Below are 24,190 nucleotides of genomic sequence, written 5' to 3' on the forward strand. Positions count from 1 at the left end.
GTCTATCCTCCTCCACCTGCCCCGGAGAGCGGAGCGTGACCCGGCCATGGGGCTGCAGCGGCGGCCGGTGCCACTCCCGGCCCCGCGGCGGGCGGGCCGCGCCGCAGGTTCTCGCGGCTCGGCGTAGAGGAGAGGCGGGCGCGGAGCTGCCGCGGATCCCCCCCACCTCACGGTGAAGGGCAAGCAGCGGCGGCGACCCGCCATGGAGAAAGCATCGGCCGCGGAGCTCCGGCAGGGCGCGCTGGTGCCGCTTACCGCCATCTGCCTGGGTGAGTGCCGGCCGCCCGCTCCCCTGCGGCGGGGCATGTCCGGGCATGGCTGGGGGGGGGGGGGGGAATACCTGCGGCCGTGCGGGAAGTTACCGGGGTGGGGGAACGGGACGGGACGGCGAACCCCTCATTTCCCTCTTCGCTTTCAGACAGACGGGGCTGGCGCGGCCGCGGGTTATTCAGGGCGCCCTGCTCGCTGTCCCCGGCAGTGGGGAGGCCGAACGGAGCCCTGCGGAAACCAGCGGCTTGCCCCTGGCTTTGAAACGGCGGCGGCAACCCCGCACAGCACTGGGAAAAAAAAGTTTATAAGGCATCATCGGTGCCCTCCCCTGGCTGTAACTCTGCGAGGAGCGGTGCGGGCAGCGGCTCCCGGCCCGTTCCGAGCCGCCTTCTCGGCCGCGCTGCTCGCCTGCCTGTCACTTCTCTGAGTGGCAGGGTGGAAAACATCACACACCCACCCCAGTTCTCTGCCATAGTCTGTTTTCCTCCCTTCCTTCTGCTTGAAGCGATCGCTCCCAGCTCTGCTTCCCAGCAGGTGCTAAGTTATGGCAACGTGATGAAGCGTGTTACTGGTTTCCAGTCTGTCAGCCCTTCCTGTTAAGGAAGATTGTTTTTGTTCGGGGAAGCGATGGCAAGAAAAAGTGAGAGAAAGGCCCCACATATTTAACAGGGGCACGTAGAGATGGGGAGTTACTAAAGCTGAGTGCTTCATTCTGTGTGCACTGACGGGTTCTGGTGCTGCAGCATTCTCCAGTGCTGGTGCTGTGCTTAACTGTCCTGACAGTTGTTTGGTAAACTGCGACAGCTCCTCGAACTAGAATGTGCTGAAACCACAGCTATATGCTAATAAAGTGGATTAGAGTTCATTTTTAACAATCCCAAATGACAGTTACTGTTTGTTCCAGAAATCATCAGAAATGGGTATCTGTGGCCAGACTGCTTGTTCTATTTTTGTAGAAGTGGATTTTTTTTATAACATCATTGCTTGCCTAGAAAATGTAGGAAGTTGAAGTTTGAAAGCTGCTCTGGTTACTTGAAGTGTATCTATTTTAATTAACGGAAGTGCAGTGTAAAAAGCTATCTAAACTACAAAACAGTTTGAACATCCGTTCTAGCTAGTGCGACTGTTTTCTTGCAGGCTCTTAAAGGGATGTCAGAGATGTGCACAGCATGAGAATAATGTCTGCTGAGTTGCCGGTTTAAATTTAGGCAAGTTTCTGCCCTATCTCTTACTTTTTTTCTTTGCCATATCTCTTACTTTTTTTCTTTGTCGTCTGGTCAGACCTTTGTTAAAGCTTTTGTTATCTAACAGAAATAGAATGGTTATTGTTAAAAGGTCTAATAAGATAATAAAAGATTATGTAAACTCCAGAGTTTAAGTGAGAACAGTTCTTGTATTTAGCTGTGGGTAATACCAGATTGAAAGTTTAGTAGATTTCTGCTTTCTATGACTCCCAGAATTTCACTGTCTGGCTGTCATTTTCAGCTGTAATGTCTCCTATGCCTTGCACAGCTGATATTAGTGGAAGTGGAGAAACATGGGAAGTGCCAAGCTTGTAAAGTATTCTGGTTCAGTGAACCCATAGGAAAGTAATGTTTCTGCTTCTTTAAGGGATTTTGTATTTTACTTCCTGCTTGTCTGTCCTTTCCTTTCATCCTTACTCCTGTTTCTTGCTCCTTGCCATTCTTTCCTTTTACTTTTTGCTCTCCTGTGGGTTGTATGTGGTGTTTGGTGTCTGTATCGGTGCATTGCCACTGACCATTGCTATATGTGACCTTGTCCATAAACTCCTGCTCCAGAGTCTGGAACTGTTCTTGCAACTGTTCTGTCATGAGGCCATTTTGTTTCTCGTTCTTGAGAAACTGTGGAGGACATCAAATAGGAAGTAATCAAAACAGTGTAGCTGTTGCCTCTCCTGGCTGTGGGAAAAGCCTGGTAGCTGTCATCTGGTTCGGATGTGCCAAGATGTAAATTTCCCTTTAGATCCAAATAACTGCTTTCCCAGCTGAAAACCTCACCCTGAGAATTATTTAGCAATCCAAATGAATGGCACAGTAAGTTCCCTAAGGGGAGTTCAAGTCGACTGAACCACTTCTGTTTTTTTTCTGACTTTCCCATAAGTCTGCCCAACAGTTAAGAAAAAGAGCATCTAGCAGACTTCCTAGTATACCTCTGGTCTCTCACTTATTTGTATTTTCATGAGATTTTGTTTTGGTAAGAGACAACCCAGGAGGGAGTGGCTGGGCATTCTTTTGGGCCTCTGACACTTCTGAGAGCTGAGTACTTTAGAAAATACTGGTTTACAGCACTCTTGTTTGATTTGATGGTCTTGAGTGAGACCAAGAGTGAGGAAAACAGATACTGGAAACCGTGAGCTTATTCAGTGGCTGGGAAAGTACTTGTTGTGAAACCTAGACTGTTTAAAGAGTGTTCTTGACTGCTGACTTCCTAGTGTGAAAGACTTCGAAAATGAGAGCAAATAACTTGCAACAGCAGCCAGAAGATGTTTTGCATTTGCAGAGGTAAAAGAGCATCTTTGGGGTTGTCTTCCTCAGATATCTGCCAGGCCTGGCGTGCAAAGCTGCGTCTAACTGTCCTTCTGGTTGCAAACTAGGGCTGCCTGACACAGTCCTGAGGAAAAAAGGAATGTGCTTCTGAGCTGGCCAATTCCACTCTATCATGCCTCTTGTCTTCATGCTACTTATGTCCATTTAAAGGTCATAGGGGCCCCTCATCAGCAATGCAAGGGAACCTCTGCTTGGCCTCTCATGTTCTGTTGCTGCCATCAGGAAGATTTGGATGGGAAACATGAGGAAAGATTGTAAAATGGTTGTACACACCCAGATGTTTCTGTACAGTGCATCTTAAAACACCTCTTTCAGTTGTGGTGGTAACAGTTACACAGAGAATATTTATGTACTTTCTTTGGAGCAGAACAGAATCTTTAGTTTTCATAAAAAGAAATGTGTAACTTAATCACTGGTTAATTTCTTCTTATGGTTATATTACTATCGTTACAGGAATAACGGCACTTTAATACCATGTGGGACAATGTTGTATCATTGTTGCTACTGTGTTCCAAGGCTTGTCACAAACAGACGCAGTACTCTGTCACAGAGCAAGGGTTAACAGAGCCTAACAGTTTCCTGGTGCAGGATGGTAGTGTTACTCCTAGGTGTGCTTACTGAACTATTGGAACAGGATGGCACTGTGAAACAAAGGAAATCATTACATGGCATGTTGTTATTGCCATATAACAAATGTCACTGTACATTAATTATGTAATAAAATCAGTGCTGTTAAGGTCCTTTGAACAGTGTGTTAATGCTTATTAACAGAAGGCTGCAGCTCACATGGGTTTCTTCTCAAGCCACATCTAATATACACTGCTCCTTCCCTTGTGCATTACTAAGAGCTCAACCCTGCAACCACTTAGAAGGAGTAAGGAGTCGCTGCCTTTGTCCTTGTTCTGAAGCCCTGTAACAATGGGTGATGCCAGGAGCAGCATTCTCCCTGGTTTGCAGGTCCTGGCCTCAGCCCAAGGTCCGTTGCAGTTTGTGTGCCTGCTGAAATCGCTGTCTGCATTTAGCTCTTGGAGCTCTGGCTTCAGGAAGGAGAAAGTCCAAACTGGACATCCAGACATAAGTCAGGAAAGAACTGCTATAGGCACCTGGGCTGCTGCAGTTTGGAGATAATTCACATCCACTACTGACTGAAAACCATGACTGGTTTGTCAAACTGGCAAGCTAAGGGGTTGTTTTTAGCTTTTCCTTTTTCACCCCTTTAGTGGTAGGTACTTTTTTCGTCTTGTGCTGGTTTAAGTTATACCAGAAGGTGGTCGGGGCAAGGGTCATTGTTTCAGGATGTGTTTGGACAGTGTCGAAGACAATGGGGGCCCCCCGGCTCCTACATGCTACTCTGAGACATAAATAGTGTTAATTGGCAGCAGCTTCCCAAGTGACTGTGGGGAACAGGGACGGTTTCTCTTCCTCTCTTCTCCTATTGTTCATTTTTTTATGATGTTTTTTACTAAATACTGGCCAACAGATCGACTGTAAAAAGACTCAGGACTTAACACATGCAAAATAAAGCCAAAGTGGTATGGAATGTTGTAAATTAAGTTTTGGTAACCTTTTAAACCTTTCTAGTTCTTTTAAACATTTGTCATTTCATTAATAGGCTGTCTTTGTAGATTATAGAACAGTGCTAAAATAAGAGCAATTAGTGGAATATGCTGTAGTTGTTAGAGAAGTGACTTAAAGAATCTTAGTGGAAGCTAATATGAAACTACGTGTTAACGCTGACCTCTGTGCAACAGTGACACAGGAGAAATTTTGTTTTGGCAGTTACTACTCTTGCCAGATCACTCTAATAGTATATACTGTGAGGGGAGACTTCTGAGAAAGTGGAGAATATTTGGAAACTAATTTGTAAGTCAGATGTGTGTTGCAAGCACCAGCTCATCCTGTTTTGATTTTACCAGTGGACCTTTTTGAAAGCTTCATTGCCTTTGATTAGTCAAAGTAATCACGTTAGTTTTAGCAGTTCATTTTCAAGGTGACATTCACCTGAGAGGAACAAACTTTGCTTTATTCAGAGAAGATGTATTTAAAGATAATAATCTCATTAATTATGTTCCAGCATTTAAGAGGTGAAGTGACTAGCTGTGATGATGAATGTTTCAGTGTAATTGTTCTTGTGTCTTCCCCAATTAGAAAAATCCCATGGAATAGATCAGCAGTTGTTTCTTTTGGTAGCATATTTGACAGATACTAAACAAATATTGTGTGTTGATTTTTTATTTTTTATTTTTAATAGCTGAAGTGAAGGATAATTACATGTAGTTGATTACATGACTTGCCTGTGTAGATAAGCAAAGTTCTTGCTGGAAGACTGCAATACATTTATAGTAATACCCCAGCAAACACCTAGAACTGTATCATTGCTGACTGCCGCCCTGTACTGCTGGAACCTGTCTGAACATTATTTTTCTGTCTTTACACAGTGAATTTATTCCTGACTGGGAAAACAGAAAGTGCTGTTACCTCGTTAGGTAAGAAATACTTTCTTTATTTGTATTTACTGTTCTTTTGAGTTGTTACTGTTTCTTCCCCATGCAAAATTCACTGTTTAACGAAACAGTGTGACGTTTGCCATATAAGAGAGAGTAACAGAGATGTTTTAGGAAGTTTAGAACTTTTAAGTCTGCGTAGGGTTATAGACTTCATCGATGTCACTGTGCTAGAAAAATAAAAGTCACAAGCTTGAGTCTAAGGTCGTAGCATGTGCTGATATATTCAGGGAAAACTGTTTAGGCATTGTGCCTGGGAATATCAAGCAAGGGACAGTGGCCCATTCCTGGAGGAGCAAAACCAAGGATGTTAAAAATGTCTCATGAATGTCAAAGTGGAAATTCAACCAGAATTGCAGCACTTAGTGTCATTTCCTTCTCTATAGCAGTACTGTGACTTGCTGACATTACAGGAACATTACAATCAGGTTCCTCTTGGTGATAAGGGCCCTCTTGTGCCTGTCAATCCAGTCTCGTTCGTAAGCATACTTTATGCCCAGAGAGGCTGCAGGTTAAATTAAACCAGAAAAAACAAATAAGGGAAACAGGAGGAAAGGATATGGGAAAACACAAGAATAATTCTAAGGCAGTGGGTTGATTAATGTGGGAGCTTGAGCATTCAAGTCAACATGGGGGCCTGAGAGAAGGCTTAAATCAGGAAAATGTAGTAATTTTTTGATTAAGTAACTTCCTTACATTTAGTTTAGGGGAAATGTGGATGAACCATGTAGGACATGGGTTGTTTGTAACATAGTATTTCCATTCTTTCATTGTTAAAAATGCAGAATGTCTTCCATGTCCCAGCCTGTTCTGCGTGGATGCTTCTATGTCTTTTGATGGCATTTGGCACCCATTGGCCGTATGGCATGTTAGTTTACAAAGCATAAATTAAGTAATTATACAGTGGCTGGTCTAGACTGGTGGTACTGCCTCTGTCTGAAATATGTAATAATTCATCCAGTTGGCTCTGCTGCCTTCTAATGTTGTTCTTTTGCTAGAAGCGGGGAGTTGTAACATTTGGCTTTTATTCTTTCAAGTATGAGGAAGTCCTCAGTGTACTCCAGCCTTCATGTTTTTTTCTTGATACAGTTTTGAATTACTTTGTCTCCTGACAGTGTAACTGGAGCTGGGGGGGGTGGGTGGGAGAAAAATGATTGTAAAATGTTTGCAATAGTGTGATCCATGTGAAGCTTCTCTTGCCTGTGCCTTGAAGGATAACAGGTTAGGATAGTGCAGTTGAAAGGCAGATGACCCTGCCTTGCAGGAGATGTTCCTTAGGAGCCCTGATAAAAGTTGGGAGGACTGCTTCTATCCTAACCACATCCTGACAAAGCAGCCTATTACAGGTGATCTTTATGAGATCAGAGGTAAAGAGCAGTTTCTTTTCAGAAAGCGAATAGCAGAAATAAGGACTTCTGAAGAGCACAAGTCAAGCCACCGCCTTGGCTGTATTTGTACAACACCTTTAAGCTAGAAAAGCTGCTGCTGCTGCCAGTGAGCAGTCCTCCCACTGAGCCCCCTCTCCCCAGGCTCACAGTGAGCCAGTTCAGTGTGTTGGTCCAGTGGAGCGTGAGCTCAGGTTTTGTCAGATCAGTGGGTTGAACCATTGAACTGTTGGGCTGTGCCTTTGCTGGTTCTGTCGATCGGGGCAGAAGCAGCCTGCTGGAGACTGGATGAAGGGATGAAGTGGAGGGGAGCCTTAAATGCTTTTTTTTTTTTTTTTCACTGTTGTAAGGGATCTGCATTAAGCAACTTGTACAAGCTCTCCTTGAGGGAGGATTTGGAGAACTCAGAATTTCCTGCTGACCCTGAGATAGCTACTTGAGGAAGTGTGTATCACCAAGCGTTCAGTTGTGAGGGAAGGTTCCTTGTGGCAGGTGCAGACCATCCTTTATCCTGGAGCAGATGGTTAGCATTGTGTCCTGTGGGACTTGGGCAGACCCTGGGGCAGAAGAGTGTGAAACTGCAGGATTTATTTTTTGCTGGGGTCGTGTGAAAATGTATTCCTGCACAGCTTAGTGCCCCAGCACTGTCCTGTGCTGGAGCCCAGCGTCTGTTCTGTTATAGTTGCTTTTGCGAAAATAGGAGCAATCTTATTCACGTAAAGTTTTGGAAACTTTCAAGTATATTTGTGACATATATATTTGTATTTAACCAGCAGGGGGAATCTACTGCTGTTTACAGTAGAAATCCATTTGATTATTACAAAAAAAGCCTTATTAAGATTTGTGCCTGCTTGACAGGAACTCTGAGCTGAAACCTCTTCTGGCATTTGTTTGAAGTTTGGCTTTTTTTAATCTATAAAAATTCATTATTATCTGTCTTCAGAATTCATCTTTTTTTAAAGGCACTATTTTGGTGAGATTTTTGGTGGGTTGGTTTGCCCAACCATTCTGTTTCTTCAGTAATCCTAAATGTGGAAACCAAACCATTTGAGGCTTTTAGTAAATTGGGTTTTCACTTCTGGGTTTGTGCAGAAAGGCTGAAGAAATATATTCAGAGAACAATTGTTGAAAAAATGTTGTCACCACTCCTGTGAGCTGTCCCTGATGAATCCAGGACCGTGCCTTTCTATTTAGAGACTTCCCTTTCCTTTAGATGTTTTGGCAATTTGAAAAGGCTTTTGTTTATTTTCCTGAAGGATTCACGGTGTCATCCTGAAGCCCAGCTTAGTAACACAGTACTTACGTATGTGATTCTGCAGACTTCATGGCCTGGAGCTGAGGAGGGAAGTGAGGCTGCTTTACTGCCACTGAAACCCCAGCAGTATGCACTGTGCCCTTGTGTGGTTTTTCTGTTTTGTTGCCAGCACTGATGGCTCTGTTAAGTACAGGTTTTTCATGAAAATGTTTGTAGGTGGAGGAACAGCTGCTGAAAGTGGTGCTTGGGCACTTCACCTTGTCTGCCACACAGCAGTCAGCGTACAGGGGGTAGAGGCAGGCGGCTGGTTAAGAAAGAGATCTACTGATACATTTTAAGTCCTGTAGTTATGAGCATTGGTGGGAAATGCACCAGAAGCATAGGGCAGCTAAGTGAGGTTTGGGTAAGCATAGTAGTAGTTTTGGGGGGTGATGGGTGTATGCCCTCAGTTCACTTCAAGAGGTTTAGGGGACTGTGGACCTATCCTTTAAAATAGTGGAATTATGTTTTGGCAGTATGAATTCAGATTAGATGTTCATTCAAATCAAGAGCCTTTGTAAGAGCAAAGCAGCTGTGCTTTTAATTTTGAGTAGGGCAAGTAGGAAATGCTTGTTTTATGTCAGAGGGGCAAAACCATTGAACAGCAATGACCACTGTCAGATGAACTGCCCAAAATGGCGTGTAGTATTAGCCCTTATTTTGCTTATGTCCTTAGGTTTTCACAGCTACAGTTCTTCTGTTGAAATGGGAAGTCTTTCATCTGTTCTTCTTCTCGTATCCCATGTTTGTAGCAGGTGTGCAGTGCTATTAAGTAAAAGCATTTCTGAGAACCTGAACTGTCATGTTACATCAGATCCCGCTTACCAATTAGAAAACTGTGCATTATTGCAAAACAAAAACCGCTAGTAATCTTACTTAAAAAAAAAAAAAAAAAGGTGGGATATTTCAAATAACTGCTGCTCAGGATCTTTGTAAGTACTTCTTAAAATGGAGAAGCAGATATTTGGGAGAATAATAGCTCTGCCTAACTGCACTGATGAATGCGGGACTGAAGTGCTCATGTGGAGTCACCAGGAGGTCAGTGGGACTTCTTCAGAATGGAAACCAAGATAAGCTTGGTATTAATTATGATTCTATTCTAATGCATATACTATGAATAAGGGATGTTAATCCAGCACACAGTTTGGTACAAGGGAACAGAAGTATTTGCAGAGCTGCTGCTGGAAGCCTCTGGAAAGTGCTGTCTGGTGTATTTGCTCTTTCTTCTTTGTGCATTTTGTTTCCTTCCCATTGAGAAGTTTTAGTAATCTGGCAGTTACCAAATACGGTCTTTCTGGCTCCTTTCATATGGTTGCTAGCTCCAGCTTGTCTTACGCTGCTGTGATAACGCTGATGCAGTGACAAGTGTGCAGAGGGGCACATTTATAGACCTGAACAAACTGAAGAAGATAGTTAAAAAGTCCTGTTGATCTTCCATTTGTTTTTATATTTCTGTAACTGCGTCTGCATCTCAGTATTTTTCCACTAGCAATGTGATAAAAAAGTTGTTTTTTTTCATAACTGCTTTACTGCAAAATATTTGCTTGGAGAAGGGATGTTTTCCTGTATTTGTGTATTCTGTATGCTTTTGTGGCCTTTGAAACTAGTAGGAATTATATGCATATGTTCAGTGGAATGCCTTAGTTGGAGAGTAAAAATAATGGCTTTTTTTATGTTTTGCCTCAGGTAAGTTACTCACCTCCTGCTTTTTATATTCCTGTGGCTCTCGCTTCAAAAGCGCTTGCTGTGAACAAACATAGTGCCAGGCATGGATTTACTGGTGGGGGTATACTGCAGCTTGGCCTGTCCCCAGCCAGGAGCTCTGCAGGCAGCCCTGCCACCTGACCCGATTGCAGCCAGGCAGCCTTGCCAGCACTTCTCACCCCAGCCCTCCAGTGCAGCTGAGTCTGATCCGTTCTGTGAGTTGAAAATGATGCATTTATGTGGCTGAATTTCAAGCAATACTGAAAATCTGTGATTTATGATGCAGTACCTTTCAGTGCACGTGTATGGGAGGTATAGGCAGCCCAGCTTTTTTTTTCCTTGCTGCCTTTTTAAGCTATGAGAAAGTAAGCTTCTGTCAAAAATTGGAATATTCAGCTGCAGTCCACAAGTCATGCTCTAGATAGTAGTTTGTTTTAAAAATAGTTTTGGAGAATGTTCAGAATAGCCACTGCATTACAGAGAGTTTCCCCTCTTGTAGTCTGCAGAGAGTACATTTTCCCATCACAACGGCTTTCCCACTTGTCCTTGGAACATTTTACTTTCGTTTTTGAATTGCTTAATTACAAATTGCAACTATTTAATGTAGTTTTAATTAGCCTGCTGTTTTCCATAGGAAGAACTGAAAGTGCTTTGGAAATACTGAGCTTTATTTAGCCCTGTTTGCTCCTTTGTCTGGAAAATTTCTCCTATTTATGGGAATTGAGAAGGAATTTAGCGTCTCAGTAACGTTCAATGAAAACATTTGACATCAGAATCCAGTTTGCCTTTTTGTTGGGCCATTTTTTTTAATTTTTTTTTTTTTTTTTTAAGCCATTACAAACTCTTCAGGTCTGTCATATGGTGAGGAGAATAAATATGTCCAGGAGCAGGTTACAATAAAATGAGCATCTAGACAGTTTACATTGAATATGGATCTTCTGCAGTTGCTGGGTGACATACCCAGCCTTTGGGAAGCTGGTAAGAAGGATTTCTGTATTACGTCCTCGTGACAGATCTGTGCAGTAAAATTGATTGTAGCCTGTGGTAGATTCATACAAGGTTATTGATTGATCCTGCATTGAAATGCAGGTTACACTTACCTACACTTAGAGGGGGTGCTTTAATTAAGAACCAGGGCAGGGAAGAAAGCAGTAAGAGGGTAAAACTGTTGACTCTCACTTGTCTGCAATCCCCAGAAACTGATGAAAGCTCTTCTAGCTAATGTGAGTTGTTGTTAACAATATTTTTTTTTCCCACTTATTAACAGCTGCTTGCAGTGGAAAACTGGAACAGCACACAGAGAGACGGGGAGTTATCTATAGTCCTTCTTGGCCATTGAACTATCCTCCAGCTGTAAACTGCAGCTGGTTCATTCAAGGAGATCACGGAGACATGATAACAATTAGGTATGGCTTCATGTTATGCGGAGGTAAATGTTTTCTTTGCTGAAGTGAAACAAAATGCGAGTTCTTACCTGATATACTGGTATGAGACTGTCAGAGCTACTGGATGGTCAAAGGAAGCTGAAGTTGATTATACTGAAGCATGACTGCAGGCTGGGCACCTCTCATTTTAAAAATGTTCCACTGTGTCTTATTCCTGTAGGCTACTTTTGACATCCATTATTATACACACAAATCACTTGTAGACTTTTAATGTATTTATCTTCACTATACCTGTGTGAGATTTCATCCACCTCTGATAGATGAGGGGGTGGGAAGCAGTGATACATTTACTCAGGTTAAATAGACCTTTTTCTCTTCATTGCTTATAGATAGGAATAGGTGAAGGCTATAAAACCTGGAACAGCCTCAGTGGGATCTGTAAAATTTTTAGAGAAAAAAATGGCTTTTTCTGTAATGTCTTGAAATGGTGCTCAGTTTAATGGGCAGTTGAAGATAGTCATTGCCTGGTGTTACTTGTTAACCAAAAGACACATGCTTTTCTGCTTAATATTTATTTCCAACAGAATTAAATAATAGCATTTGTGGTACAATTTCAGCTCATTCTGTAAAAATACTTTTTAGAAAAGACTAGAACATATTATAAATGGTTTCTTAAGAATGTTTAGGCTATAATGTCAGCGTAGCACATATGTGTTTAATTTCTCTGTGCTAATCCTAATATCCTTCTCCAACCAAGAATTTCGTATTCAAAAAAAAAAAAAAAAAGAAAAATAAGCAAACCCAGGAAAGGGGGTTTTGTTTGGTTTTTGGTACTGTTGTATTTGACACCATCTGCTCATTCTTTGCTCAGCTGCTTAAAAGGACTTCAAACCTCTTCAACTGCAGATGCTCAGCAATTAAAAATAAATCTGCCACAGATGGAATAATAGGAGGGCTCCACCATCCATAGTTCAAAATAGGAGCTACTCATCAGAAGTAATGAAGTAGATACCTGCCAGCATTTGAGATCCATAAATAGCAACATGCTTTTAAACCCCATTAAATTGTATTGGACTTGGGGAATTTGTTTCAAAGCAGAGATTATTGGAAACTGAGAAAGCATACAGATGAGACACAGGACTTGACTTGGAGAGTAGTACTGCAGTTTATGCTAAGAAAATGTTTCAAAGCTCCCTGGTAGAATTAGGATTCTCTTCTGGAAGTACAAGTGTAACAGAGGCTAAAGAGACTGAGATGCGGAAACTGGTAATAATGTGTGTGTAGTTTAGATGTGTGCGTAGCAATATGACTTGAAAGATTTCTTCTTAATGGGTTTGTGTTCTGTCACTGGATAAAGGACCACCTCCTGCCCTCCTGTGCAGGTGCAAACAATGGGGGCTGTGTGTTTACATCTTGGGGAGTAGTGTTGTGGTGTTACATTTCTGATGGTAAATGTACTAGGAATGAGTCACTCCAGTGTATGAAATGCAAAATGTTACAGCATCTGAGGATTTCTTTAGAAGGTTGTACTCAGAATGCCAAGGACATAAAAGAAACAGCTGACTTACCTAGGCAAACTGGGAAAAAAGGGCTCAAATACAAACATCTTTTTCTCTTTAACTGTTGGGTATGCTTGTCCTAACAGTTTGTTGATAAGGACGTAAGAGTAGCCTTTTAAATTTTCCTAGGAAAATCAAACACAGCTCTTGTGATAACATCTGGATTTTGAAAGGTTTTTTTTTAAAACTCACCACCTCTTTTGTGTTATGTTACACTGAATACTTTTCCTTTGATCTTGAGTTCTCATTGACACTAAGACAGCAACATTATATAAGTATCATATTTGAGATACAGCAGGAGTCATTGTGGGATAAAATTGCAGTTGAAAGTAGTTTTGATTTCTAAAACATCTGCAGTTGGTGGTCATTTTTTATAAATCTGTTCATCAGCTTTAATAGAACAGTGTCCAGATCTACATGTGGATATAAGATGCTGGCTTCTGTGGGCATGGCCTTTAGAAGCTTTGTCTGCTTTTTTTTTTGTGTGTGTGTGTGTGTGTGTGTGTGTGTGTGTATTGATTTTTCTTCATATTCTCTTATTTCTGTGCTTATTGTTTTGCTTTATAGTTTTCTTTTTAGAAATCCTTGGGGGGTGGGACTTCACAAGAACAGGAAATACTTGTTCTTTGTGCTTATGCCTCTTTGTTAATTATGCACATTTCAATACTTTCTTCAAGTTTGTGTGTCTGATGGAATGGTGCTATTGGTTCCTGGGAGCAAGAGTGTAGCCACTGTCTTCCAGGACTCTGTTGTATCTCTTTAAATTCAGGTAATCAGTCTGTTAGTTATTGTTTTGGAAATGACTTGATTTTCCCACCTGTTTTCTCTGTCTTCATGCTTGTTTTTCACAGAGGACTACATAACCCCTCAAATAAAGATGTCATATGCAGTAACTGCCTTTGTACCATCCTTTACAGGTTTTATATATGTATTCCTCATATCTGAGAAAAAGGTTAAAAATAATTTTTGTTCAGCAGTTGCTGTTACCTGATGGTTGTAATTAACCCCAATGATGGCAGAGCATAAATGATTTGCGTTTTAATGTAGGCATTTATGGGGCTGAGATTGAAATGTTCTCCATGCTCAGAATTTAAGACAACAGTATTGAAAAGTGATCTACTTAGTGACCCACTCAGGCTGTCTCTTATTAATTGAGGTATGGAGGATCACCTTCATTGGCTTTCACTTCAGTGATTCATGGCATTGGCTTTGAAAAAAGGAATTGTCAGATACCATCTGAATTTCAATTTCTGAGTAGAACTGAGGTCTGTTCTTGTAAAGGCTTGCTGGTCTGTAATTGTGTGAAGAATTGAAGGGACTGCTTCATAGTCTATTTACCAAACTCACAGTATTTCAGAACTTGACATTAATTGGAAAAAGCTTATAATAGCCATTTATTTCATTCAGTTGCATGGCTGAGCCTTTGATGAAACAGCCCCTGTGTCTCTTGCCTCAGGTTCCACATTTTGCTGGTGCTTGGGAGCTGGGAATAAAATAGAGCTTTCCTGACTTCCAGGTCCTTGTGCTTCAGTGGTTAAGTAGCAGTTTTTAATGAGCTAATTAAGTCATCAGTTGTTCACAGGCTGCACTTGCTGTGAGGGGTTGGCAAATAGAAGTAACTTTTCTCGTTTAATTGGGCAGTCTGTTTTATTTTGGGACTGTGCTCTACTGATCCACCCATAATACTTGTTCTCCAGTTAAATTATTTTAGCGCAAACCACAGATTTGGAGATTTGTTTTTTTTTTTTTATTTTATTTTTATTTATTATTATTTATTTGCTAATTACTTTCATTCAGATCTTATATCCCATATTTATCCTTTTTCCATTTATTAAGAATGATTTTTTTTTTTTTTTTTGCTTGAATCTGTAGTTGCTTGTGCTTAAAGTACTAAAAGGGTTGTAGGGAATTCAGATGGCAGAAAGCTCTGCTACGCATTAGTGTTGCAGGTAGCACATTTTTTTCATATTTAGAGTGTTAATGTGTATTTATGATAATCTGGTTTAATAAAGCTCTTTGCAGCAACATAAAAATACTTGTCAGTTGGTGGAAAAATGTCATTGTTGGCACCTGTTGCTTCACTTGAGTAAACCAGGCAGTATCTGATATAAATAGGGTTGATCCTGTAGTTTTCTGTTAAGCTTCTGGAGCCCTGATGAGGTAACCTTTCCTTGGTGTCATACCACTGAAAGAAAAGATCAGATTATTTTACTGATTTCTGCAGAATTCTGTAAAAAACAACGTAGTGCTGCATTTGTCAGTTCACATCGAGTTGTTCTGATCCTTGGAGCCTGAATGCTTCCAGTGTTTAATAAACTATTCTTATACTTTTTTATAACGTTAGGAGACTTTTAAAAGGAATTAGTTGTGAAAAAGGCATTCCAAAAGCAAGATAACTGAAGTTAGTGCTTTTGAATAGCATCTGTCAGAAAAAACAAAATCTGCAAAATTTGGTCTGATAATTTTGATCTTTTACACATGTCCTCGATTCCTGTATTGTGTTGGAGATCCACAGTGAGAATAGCCTAAGGACCAAAGTCTTTCAAAGGATGTTCTGTGTGTTAGTGATGGGTGTTGTGCTTGTTAATATTGCAGTTCTAAGTGCTCAATATACCAGTGTACCACTGCAGCTTGCATGGTAGGGTGGACCTCTGGGTCCATATTGCACTCCTTCAGAGCTCTTTGCTGGAGGGGGTTAGTGACTGAACGGTCCCATCTTTTGCTTCTCCTTCCAAACCCTGTGTTTCCCTGCCCAAGATGTTTAAAAATACTGCAGTACTGACTGTTGCTGTGTGAGATTTTGGTGACGTTATCCACTAGTACTCTCTGTTTCAGCATGTCTTGATTCTGATTCTTGTTTTAATCACAGAAAATTATGTGGATTCAGGATACAAATGGTCTGAGACCTCTCTCAAGAACCATGACTGTAGACAGTACTTTTCCAAAAACTGTAAGATACTTGTACAGTTCTACAAGCAGTAGGAGCACAAGAATTTGTCCCTCATTTCCACAGTATGCCCTCACTCATTCAAACCACTGGACTAATGCCTTTGGTAGAAAAATTTGCATTTCAGTTTGAGGATGTTCAGCTGAGTAAGTAAATGTATCTGTGTTCTATTTTGTGGGTAGCAGGATTAAATTATTCTTCAGAAGACTGTAACAGCAGCCATGCTGGATGTAATTACAGCTAATGAAAGATCTGAAGTAGCAAAGGTTGAATGCACTCTTCAGGACTCTTGAGTAAAATAATCAGTGAGCTGTTTCATGTCAGATTAGTATAGCAGAAATTTCTGACACAAAACCTCGTTTTTGCAAATGCATTATAAAGCAAACCCCAATTTTATGTATTTATACATTCACACATATGTATTCATGTTGTTTCATGTTGCTTCATAGAAGAATGATTTTTGTGGTGAGGTTGGTTGATGGCTCATTCAAATGATGGCTTTTGGCCTTGTGTAAGATCACCATCAATTTAAATGGGGAAAAGTTTGCTCCCCGTGAAGACAATATAACTTAAAAAGATGCTGGAGTAGAGTGACAGTGCCTTAATGAAAGCCAAATTTGTTCAAAATATGTCTGCTGATGAGTTTGTATGAGGTAGTTCATAACTGCTTTGACTTTGCTCTTGCCTTTAGAAGAAGAAATTTTGTAACTGCTACAGTTTCTATTCTACATCAGAAATAGAACATCTGTATTTCAGAGAAATGGTGTTTATTCAATGCTGTTTGAAACTCCTAAGCACCTGGGAGTAAGATGTTTATTGTTTTTGAAAAAGAGGTTATTCTTGTGAATGTTCTGTATTGCCCTTTTTCAAATACCAAAGCATTTGTGTCAGTAGCTTGAGCATCCCTGAGAGGCATGGTGTTTTCAGGGAGGCTGTTAAAGATGATACTTCCTTGCAAGTCTATTTTGCCTCATTACCCATGTACTCAGTTGGCTTTGTGGCTAAAGCTTGAATTTCTTAGTGGAGAAGTGTGGGATTCGCTCTGAATCTATTTCAGATCCACAAGCCGATGCTCAGGAAAAGCAGTTATCCTCTGTACGCCTGTGCTTCTGCTTTGGAAGGTGGGATTAAAGTTTGTTGCTTTTCTGTACCCTCTATAATAAACAAAAGAAACCCCAACCAACCAAAGCACCCTTTATTAACAATCTTCAATACTGCATTCTCAAGGTGAAAGTGAAAAGTGTTTGTTTATTTGTTTGTTTCCTTGAAAGAAATACATTTTAATGTAAGGTAGAGACAGCTTATTATATAGGCAAATTTTCCCCTGGGTGTGTGCAGTCTGTTGTGTAACCACACTGTGGGTGAATTATTTACTTGATAGACATAAGTAGCTGTTCTCAGCAGAGTGGGGAAAATGAGTGGCTGTGGGACTAGCTGGACTGCTGGAAACTGGATAAAACAGGTGAACACATTTTTAGTGCTTGAAGATTTGTCCCGGTATATCTAAAATAAATATAGAAGTAAGATTTAGTAAATGATCTTGTTTGTATAGCACAAGCAAAAGTTTTTCTGGTCACTCCCTGTGCCCTCCCAGTTCTGAGTTTCCATTTCTTCATTTAGTGACTGTTCCATTTCCTTAAAAAAATGTTGTTGGGCAGATAGGTATTTCTAATACTTATCCCCAAAGTCTGCACAGTCATCTAGAACTTCCTTGCAAAATGCTGGTTTCAGAAGCTTGATGCGATTGCTTCTGTCAAAGAATTAGGTGCTGTGGGAATGTGTCTTCCCAGCTGGGAAGATACATAGAGCATGTGGGAGGAAAAGAGTTTGAAAAGAGAAAGGACGTATTTCTGGGCAGATTGTTGTTGCCTGTACAAATGTTGTCGGACATCTTAATTTCCATTTTAACTTAACACTTTCAGTGCTGTCTTACTTCACATGCTCTTGCTGATAATTTTGTTTTTGAGAGTTATTAAGCTGCTATGTTTAGCATAACCTAGAGGTGTGTGTAGGCTGGATCTTCTTGAATGAGTTGGCTAGTTTATCTAGTTGCTGCTCTTTCCCTTTCACCTTCAAAGGGCAAGATGTGTCAGGCATTGAAAGCCTTTTGTAAATGCATGGTGATATCGGAAAATGATCTTTTCCAAAGAATTTGTCTTTAATGTTTGTGAAAAGTCCTTTGTGGAAGGAGGTCTGTGTTTTGCAGCAGCTTTTGAACCTTTCTGAAACTTCTGTCTAGGTATTTGCAGTGAGTACACACAAACTTCTGCCAAGTTGATTCTGTGTGGCTGAGTTAGATGAAATAGGACCAAAATTTATTTCTAAGTGTTCTGAACAGTGTGCCTTTTCCTAATGAGTGTGCTTCTCTGTGCAATGCTATTGCCATAGCAGATTACTGAATGCAAATGTAATCTGTTTCATCAGACAACAAATACCATGTATGGTTCCTGAGCTACAGGTTAGGGAGTATTATCTGGTTATGTTCAGTGTTCTGCAAACAATCAAGGCACTTCTTTGCACTAGGTAGGCTATTACTGAATAATCACTGGGCTTGGGCCAGCAGCAAGGGCTGGAGGTTTGATAGTAAATTTTATAGGCTTGTTTGCTCTGCGGTTGCATTCCCAGAAATGGAATATTTTAGTCTTTGATTTAAAAAAAGTAGTGGTGTTAGGATTCAAGTTCCATTTCCACCTGTTGCAGTCCTATTCTCTTCTTGCTCTTTCCCTAGCATGAAGAGTTGATTTTTCTCTTGTATTTATCTCATTAGGGTTCTTTGTACTGCTCCCTATTGTTCTTTTTCCAAGACAGGAGTCTCTCCATAGTTTCATAGTTTTAAGGTTGAAAATATTAATGCTGAAATTAATATGCTTTCTGTATAATGTATTCTGGAATTTTGCTTTTACCCAAATCTGTATTTTAGGAAGCAGTTTTGTTTAAGGACTGAGAAAAGAGGAATCATCCTTTCAGCCTGTGGAGCTACTTGACATGCTGTTTATGCCCATGATATAGGTGCTTGGGGGAATTTAAGTGCTCTGTTTATATGTACTCAAAGTACTACGGGTGTTTCATTATCTTTGAATGTGATGTGTTTATGTCAGCACTGTTTGGTGGAGAAAGTCAGCTGTCACAGCCTGTTTTTCCTGTTTGGCCTTGTTTCAGATACATGTCTTCTTTGTAACTTTGTGTTTTCTTTTGTTCCTTACAGTTTTAAGAACTTTGACTTGGAAGACTCTCAGAAGTGTGCAATGGACTGGTTGATGATCGGCCCATCTTCCAAAAGGGAAGAGTACAAAGTGTGTGGATCTTCCATACCTCCGTCTTTCATCTCTGCAAGGGACCATGTTTGGATATTTTTTCACTCAGATGCAGCAAGCTCAGGACAGGCTCAGGGATTTCGCCTTTCTTACATTAGAGGTAAAAACCTTACAGTTTTATTTGCTTCACTTACACACTCTCTGGCAAAACCTGAAGAGGTAGTGTTTTTTTGTTGACTGGAGTCTTGGGCCAGTTTTGGTGACTGTAAGGTGCTAGCATGGTAACGCTGACACTATATCCACTTGACTTTTTAAGAGTATTCCTGAAGTGTACTGGTCTGGCTGATGAGTTGTGACATGCAGGGTAGTAGATGTGACATCAGATGGTTCCAGAAGTTTTGATGCTGACAATTTTCTCCTTGCCCTCTTTCACAGGAAAGATAGGTCAAGCTGCATGCCAGTCAGATGAATTTCATTGTGCAAATGGCAAGTGTATTCCCAGTACTTGGAAGTGTAATTCCATGGATGAGTGTGGTGATAACTCAGATGAGAGAAACTGCACTGTCCCTCCGACCGAGCCTCCATCCAGCATCTGTCCCTCAGGAATGTTCCAGTGTAGTGCAGCCCATTCCACCAAATGTTTGATGAACGAGCTGAGATGTAATTCAGTAAAGGACTGTAGTGATGGTTCGGATGAAGATAATTGTCCTGATCTTTCCTGTGGCAAAAGACTGGGTAATTTTTATGGATCTTTCGCTTCGCCAGACTTATTCCGTGCTGATCACAGCAGATCAGACCTTCGTTGCACGTGGTATGTGGACACACAGGATAATCGACATGTTCTGTTGCAGCTCGATTTGCAGTTAGGCTACAATGACTATGTAAAAGTGTATGATGGCATCAAAGAGAGAGGTGATAAATTAATGCAAACATTTTCATACCACAACAACAGGCATTCTGTGAGTGTGGAGTCATCAAAGGGCCAGCTCACTGTATCATACCATGCCCGGTCTAAAAGCACTGGGCATGGGTTCAATGCAACCTATCAGGTGAAAGGCTATTGCCTTCCTTGGGAACACCCTTGTGGAAGCGATGAGGAGTGTTTCACAGACAAGCAGCGTTGTGATGGCTGGTGGCACTGTCCAAATGGCAAGGATGAGGAAAACTGTCCTGCTTGCCAGAAGAATGAATACCCATGTGAAGGAAACAGTGGGCTTTGTTACTCGGTACTTGACCGCTGTAATAACCAAAAGAACTGTCCAGATGGCTCAGATGAAAAAAACTGCTTTACTTGCCAGCCAGGAAACTTCCACTGTGGGACAAATCTGTGCATCTTCGAGACTTGGCGCTGCGATGGCCAAGAAGACTGCCAGGACGGAAGCGATGAGCATAACTGCCTGGTGATTGTTCCCAGGAAGGTCATCACAGCTGCTCTGATCGGGAGTCTTGTATGTGGCTTGCTGCTGGTGATAGCACTGGGTTGTGCATTTAAATTGTATTCTCTGAGGACCAGAGAGTACAGGTAAGCATCTTGCTGTGGTGTTTTTTCCGTTTAAAGGAAAAAAAAAGCTAATTGTTAACCAGAGAACTTGGAAAATACTGTGAAATCAATCCAAGGAATTGATGACAATTAAATAGCAGTCACTGCATTAGACATAGAGAAGAGTAGTTTAAGATTTTTGGAAGTAGTGAGGGGAATGTCAGCTCATGTATGATCTATGAGAAATACGCATTTATTATGCAGCCTGGCAGAACCTGCATATAACTTAACATCAAAACTGCTTTGAGTAATTTCCTCTCCCCACTCCTCCCCCTGCAACAAACAGCCCTGCCAAAAACTGAATGCTGAACTGTTGCTAAATCTGAACTGAATAGCCCCTAGCCCCTCCCCAAATACTTTAATATTCAGTTCTTCTAAAGCCAAGTCCTGCAGCAGTGCAGCCTATTCTGGACAGGGTTGTTAACTTCCACCATTCCCATTGTTGTGAGCTGTAGTCCCTTTTCCTGCTACTGTATGCTTTGTTATATGGACAGTGTGTGTGTTTCTGTGTCTGCTTGTTACATGTTTGCTCAGGCGTGGTTTTGCCCTTTTGGAGAGAGTCATAAGGGACTTTCTGACGCCCATCTCTTGTCATAGGCAGCAGCTCTGTGCAGTGCTGCTGACACTGGTTGTGTGTTCAGCACAGTGTATTTCACATTCGTTCCTGATAGCATCTGCATGATTAAGGAGCTGGAAAACAGCAGCCATGCTATGTTGGAGACCTGGGTGCCTCAGTTCTGGCAGGACAGCCAAAGCTCTCTGCAGCTGCAAGCTGCCTCTGTTGTGTGATTGTTTCCAGCTCTTAATGTTGGCTTGTCCAAAAATAACCTTTGGGCCCTCCCTGAACACATTACCGCTGTTACTGGTGTAAGCTGGCCAGTTGATACAACTTTGGTTGCCACAGAGTCCAACTTAGGACTGCACTGGTTTGATTCACTGACGTTTATATCCTGTATTTTTACTCCTTTTATTTATTTTATCATCCTGATAAGATTTTCATGAGCCTGGTTGAACATTTGGGGGTTTGCTGCTAGCGTGGCGCCCTGTGCAGTGTTTTTATACATTAATGTGAGAGAGGGAGGACAAACTCGCTGTTACTGCTGTTTCATGTTTTCTCACTGGTTCTATTTCTAGAGCATTTGAGACCCAGATGACACGATTGGAGGCAGAGTTTGTGCGGCGGGAAGCTCCACCTTCCTATGGACAGCTGATTGCACAGGGACTTATCCCCCCAGTTGAGGACTTCCCTGTGTACAATGCATCGCAAGTATGGAGACATGAGTGCCAGTGAACTACCAGCAGCCAAACTACTATGAATTAGATAGACTCAATCTGGAAATGTATTTTTTCAGTAGCTGTGCTCATTATATGGAAGTTACATAAAAATACGTATGTTTTACTTGGAGCTGAAGAAACAGTTACACATCTTGGTGTTGTGGGTAGTTTTGAACACATTAAATGTGTTTGCTAGGGAACAGCAGTGAGATAAGCACATGCTGTTTTGCTGTACATCAAGATAGAATGAATAGAGACAAAGGTCAGAAAGTAAACAGAAAAAAGGCTTTTCAAGCTGAAACTGTAAATGTGCCTGATGCGATAAGAAAGTAAGGTCCCTAGCAGTATTTTGGGGAAATTCTGGGATTATTTTTCATTTACAAAAACATTACACTGGGAAGAATTAAGTCATTCTTCTGTTTTGAGAACTCCGAGTTCTCAAAAATCTCCTTGCCCTGTTGAAAGTGTCCACCTGTGATACAGTTCCTAGTGTGATATAAAGCACTTACAGTTTGTTACTCATGTGGAAAACTATTTTGCCTTGCCCTTTCTTCTCTGCTGTTGTCATCAGGACATCTGTTGAGGATCCTCTGCTATTGCTAATGATAGAGGACTCAGTGGTCTGCAGTCTGTTTTTTTAGTGGTGGTCTGATCATGTGAGTGAAGCATCTTCCTGGGCAGAGCTTAAACTCATGAAGGAAACACTCTAAGGGAGAGTCTTCTAGTATAGGTAGAGCTGTCCTTGATATTCTTACATAGTTCATTAGAAAACTGGCATTTAACAACGAAGTGTGAGGATAAAGTCTGAGAATTCTAGTAAGGTGGAGATACTAGTGGAAAGAACGGGGTTAGGAGAAGTCTTTTGAGTATGTGTGAAATCACAGTTTGTTACGTCTGTTACAGGCTTCTGTGCTGCAGAACATTCGAACAGCCATGAGGAGGCAGATGAGACGACACTCATCAAGACGGAGCTCGTCTCGGCGGCGCTTGGGCAGGCTCTGGAACAGACTTTTCCACAGACCTCGGGTGAGAGGACAGATCCCGCTCCTGACACCTGCCCGCACTTCACAGACTACACTGGGTGATGGAATCATCAATCGCGCTGTTGGGACTATTCGAAGTCCTCCCCCTTCTCCTGAAGGACCTAGTTTAGAGGCAAATGCCCCTGGTCAAGCCAGGTGCCTACAAGAAGCTGTATGTAGCAGCTTGCAGTCAGAGACTGAAAGCACAGAGCCACCGCCTTCAACTGTCTTACTGAATACTTGCACAGCAGCACATGCAGAGCCTGAGGCTGGACGCACTGGTAAACCTTCAGGTGCTGAGACCTCTGGCAGTGAGCTTAAGCAGTCCAGTAAAGGGGATTCAGGAAAGGCTTTCAGAGATCCTTTATCTGAAAGTGTTACAGAAACGATCCATGGAGGGTCAGCATCTAGGAGGACTGTCCGAGAGGACAGTAGTTTAAGTAGAAGTCATCCGCTGAGTGAAGAGCCATGTAGGTTACCCTTAAAAAGATGGGAGTCTGCTTATCCAGACACCCCCATGAATGTTCATATCCAAGTGGATGGACAAAACCGATGTTGCTCTAACTCATACCGGGAGGAGCCTTTGGGGGTTCATGCGGCTTGTTGCCATTCTGTGGAAGTGCCAATGTTAGAGTCCTCTTCTCCCCTCTCTGAAATCAATACCAGTGATGATGAATCTTTACTGGTTTGCTAATAAAAATTTTTAGTTCAGCCCTGTAAATTTTGTAACTTCATTGTTTATATGACAGTGCACTTTGGGGATAGATGGTATGTCCATGCTCTCAACTTTTTCTCTTAAAACCAGTGTGCTTTAATCCTGCAGGGAGTACAGTATGAGACCAAATGAGACAAGTTTTTGTCTTCCTTGCTATTCCTGAAATTCCAGTGGTGCAGAAATAGGCCAGTATGTGATGTCAGGGGCTAGGATAGCAAGAATGTGTCCCTGCAGTTTGGAGGCATTTCCATCCTCTGATAATTCTTCTGTGCATTTACTCACTCTGCGTTCAGGGAGCTAGTGTTTCATTGCTTTTCAAGTGGTCTTACTGAAATTAGAGTGAACTCTTTGGAACCTGGGGCAGGCACTATTGTCAGTCTGAGTACTGAACTAGAAATAACATTGTCTTTTAGACATCACCATTTAAGTAGAAGTTAATAATTTTTAATTACAAATAGTTAGAAGGAAATAAATCCTTTGCAGCTTCCTCTTCACAGAAATTGCAGACTTTCTTTGCTTCTTTCAGAAATGTTTTGATGGTCGTATGTACCTTCAAGCACCTGCTAAAACCAAAGGTTCTATTAGAATACCCAGGATGATATCTGGTGTGTTGCCTGCTAAAGCTTTGCAGGAGAGATTAGCAGGGTTCAGTGTAAGCGGAGAGCAGTGAACCCCAGCTGCAGCGATATTTCTGTTTTGTGTTGTCACGTTAAATTCTCTGTATAATGATGTGAAGTTTGGAGAATTGTTTGCTTTCTCCCAACCTTCT

General features: G+C 41.5%; 1 protein-coding gene across 1 annotated transcript; it reads left to right on the plus strand.

Moving 5' to 3' along the window:
• Positions 1 to 23,427, plus strand: LRP3 (LDL receptor related protein 3). The gene is made up of 7 exons (XM_057400174.1): positions 1 to 269; positions 5,276 to 5,323; positions 10,992 to 11,130; positions 18,821 to 19,029; positions 19,305 to 20,391; positions 21,544 to 21,676; positions 22,588 to 23,427. Exons 1-7 carry the CDS (start codon positions 203 to 205, stop codon positions 23,398 to 23,400), a joined length of 2,496 nt encoding a protein of 831 aa, XP_057256157.1. The 5' UTR covers positions 1 to 202; the 3' UTR covers positions 23,401 to 23,427.
• Positions 23,428 to 24,190: the final 763 nt, after the last annotated feature.

The sequence above is a fragment of the Pezoporus wallicus genome, unplaced genomic scaffold, assembly GCF_028554395.1.
Source record: "Pezoporus wallicus isolate ANWC-B61680 ecotype Strahan unplaced genomic scaffold, APGP_CSIRO_Pwel_v1 contig_447, whole genome shotgun sequence".
NCBI classification, from domain to species: Eukaryota; Metazoa; Chordata; class Aves; order Psittaciformes; family Psittacidae; genus Pezoporus; species Pezoporus wallicus.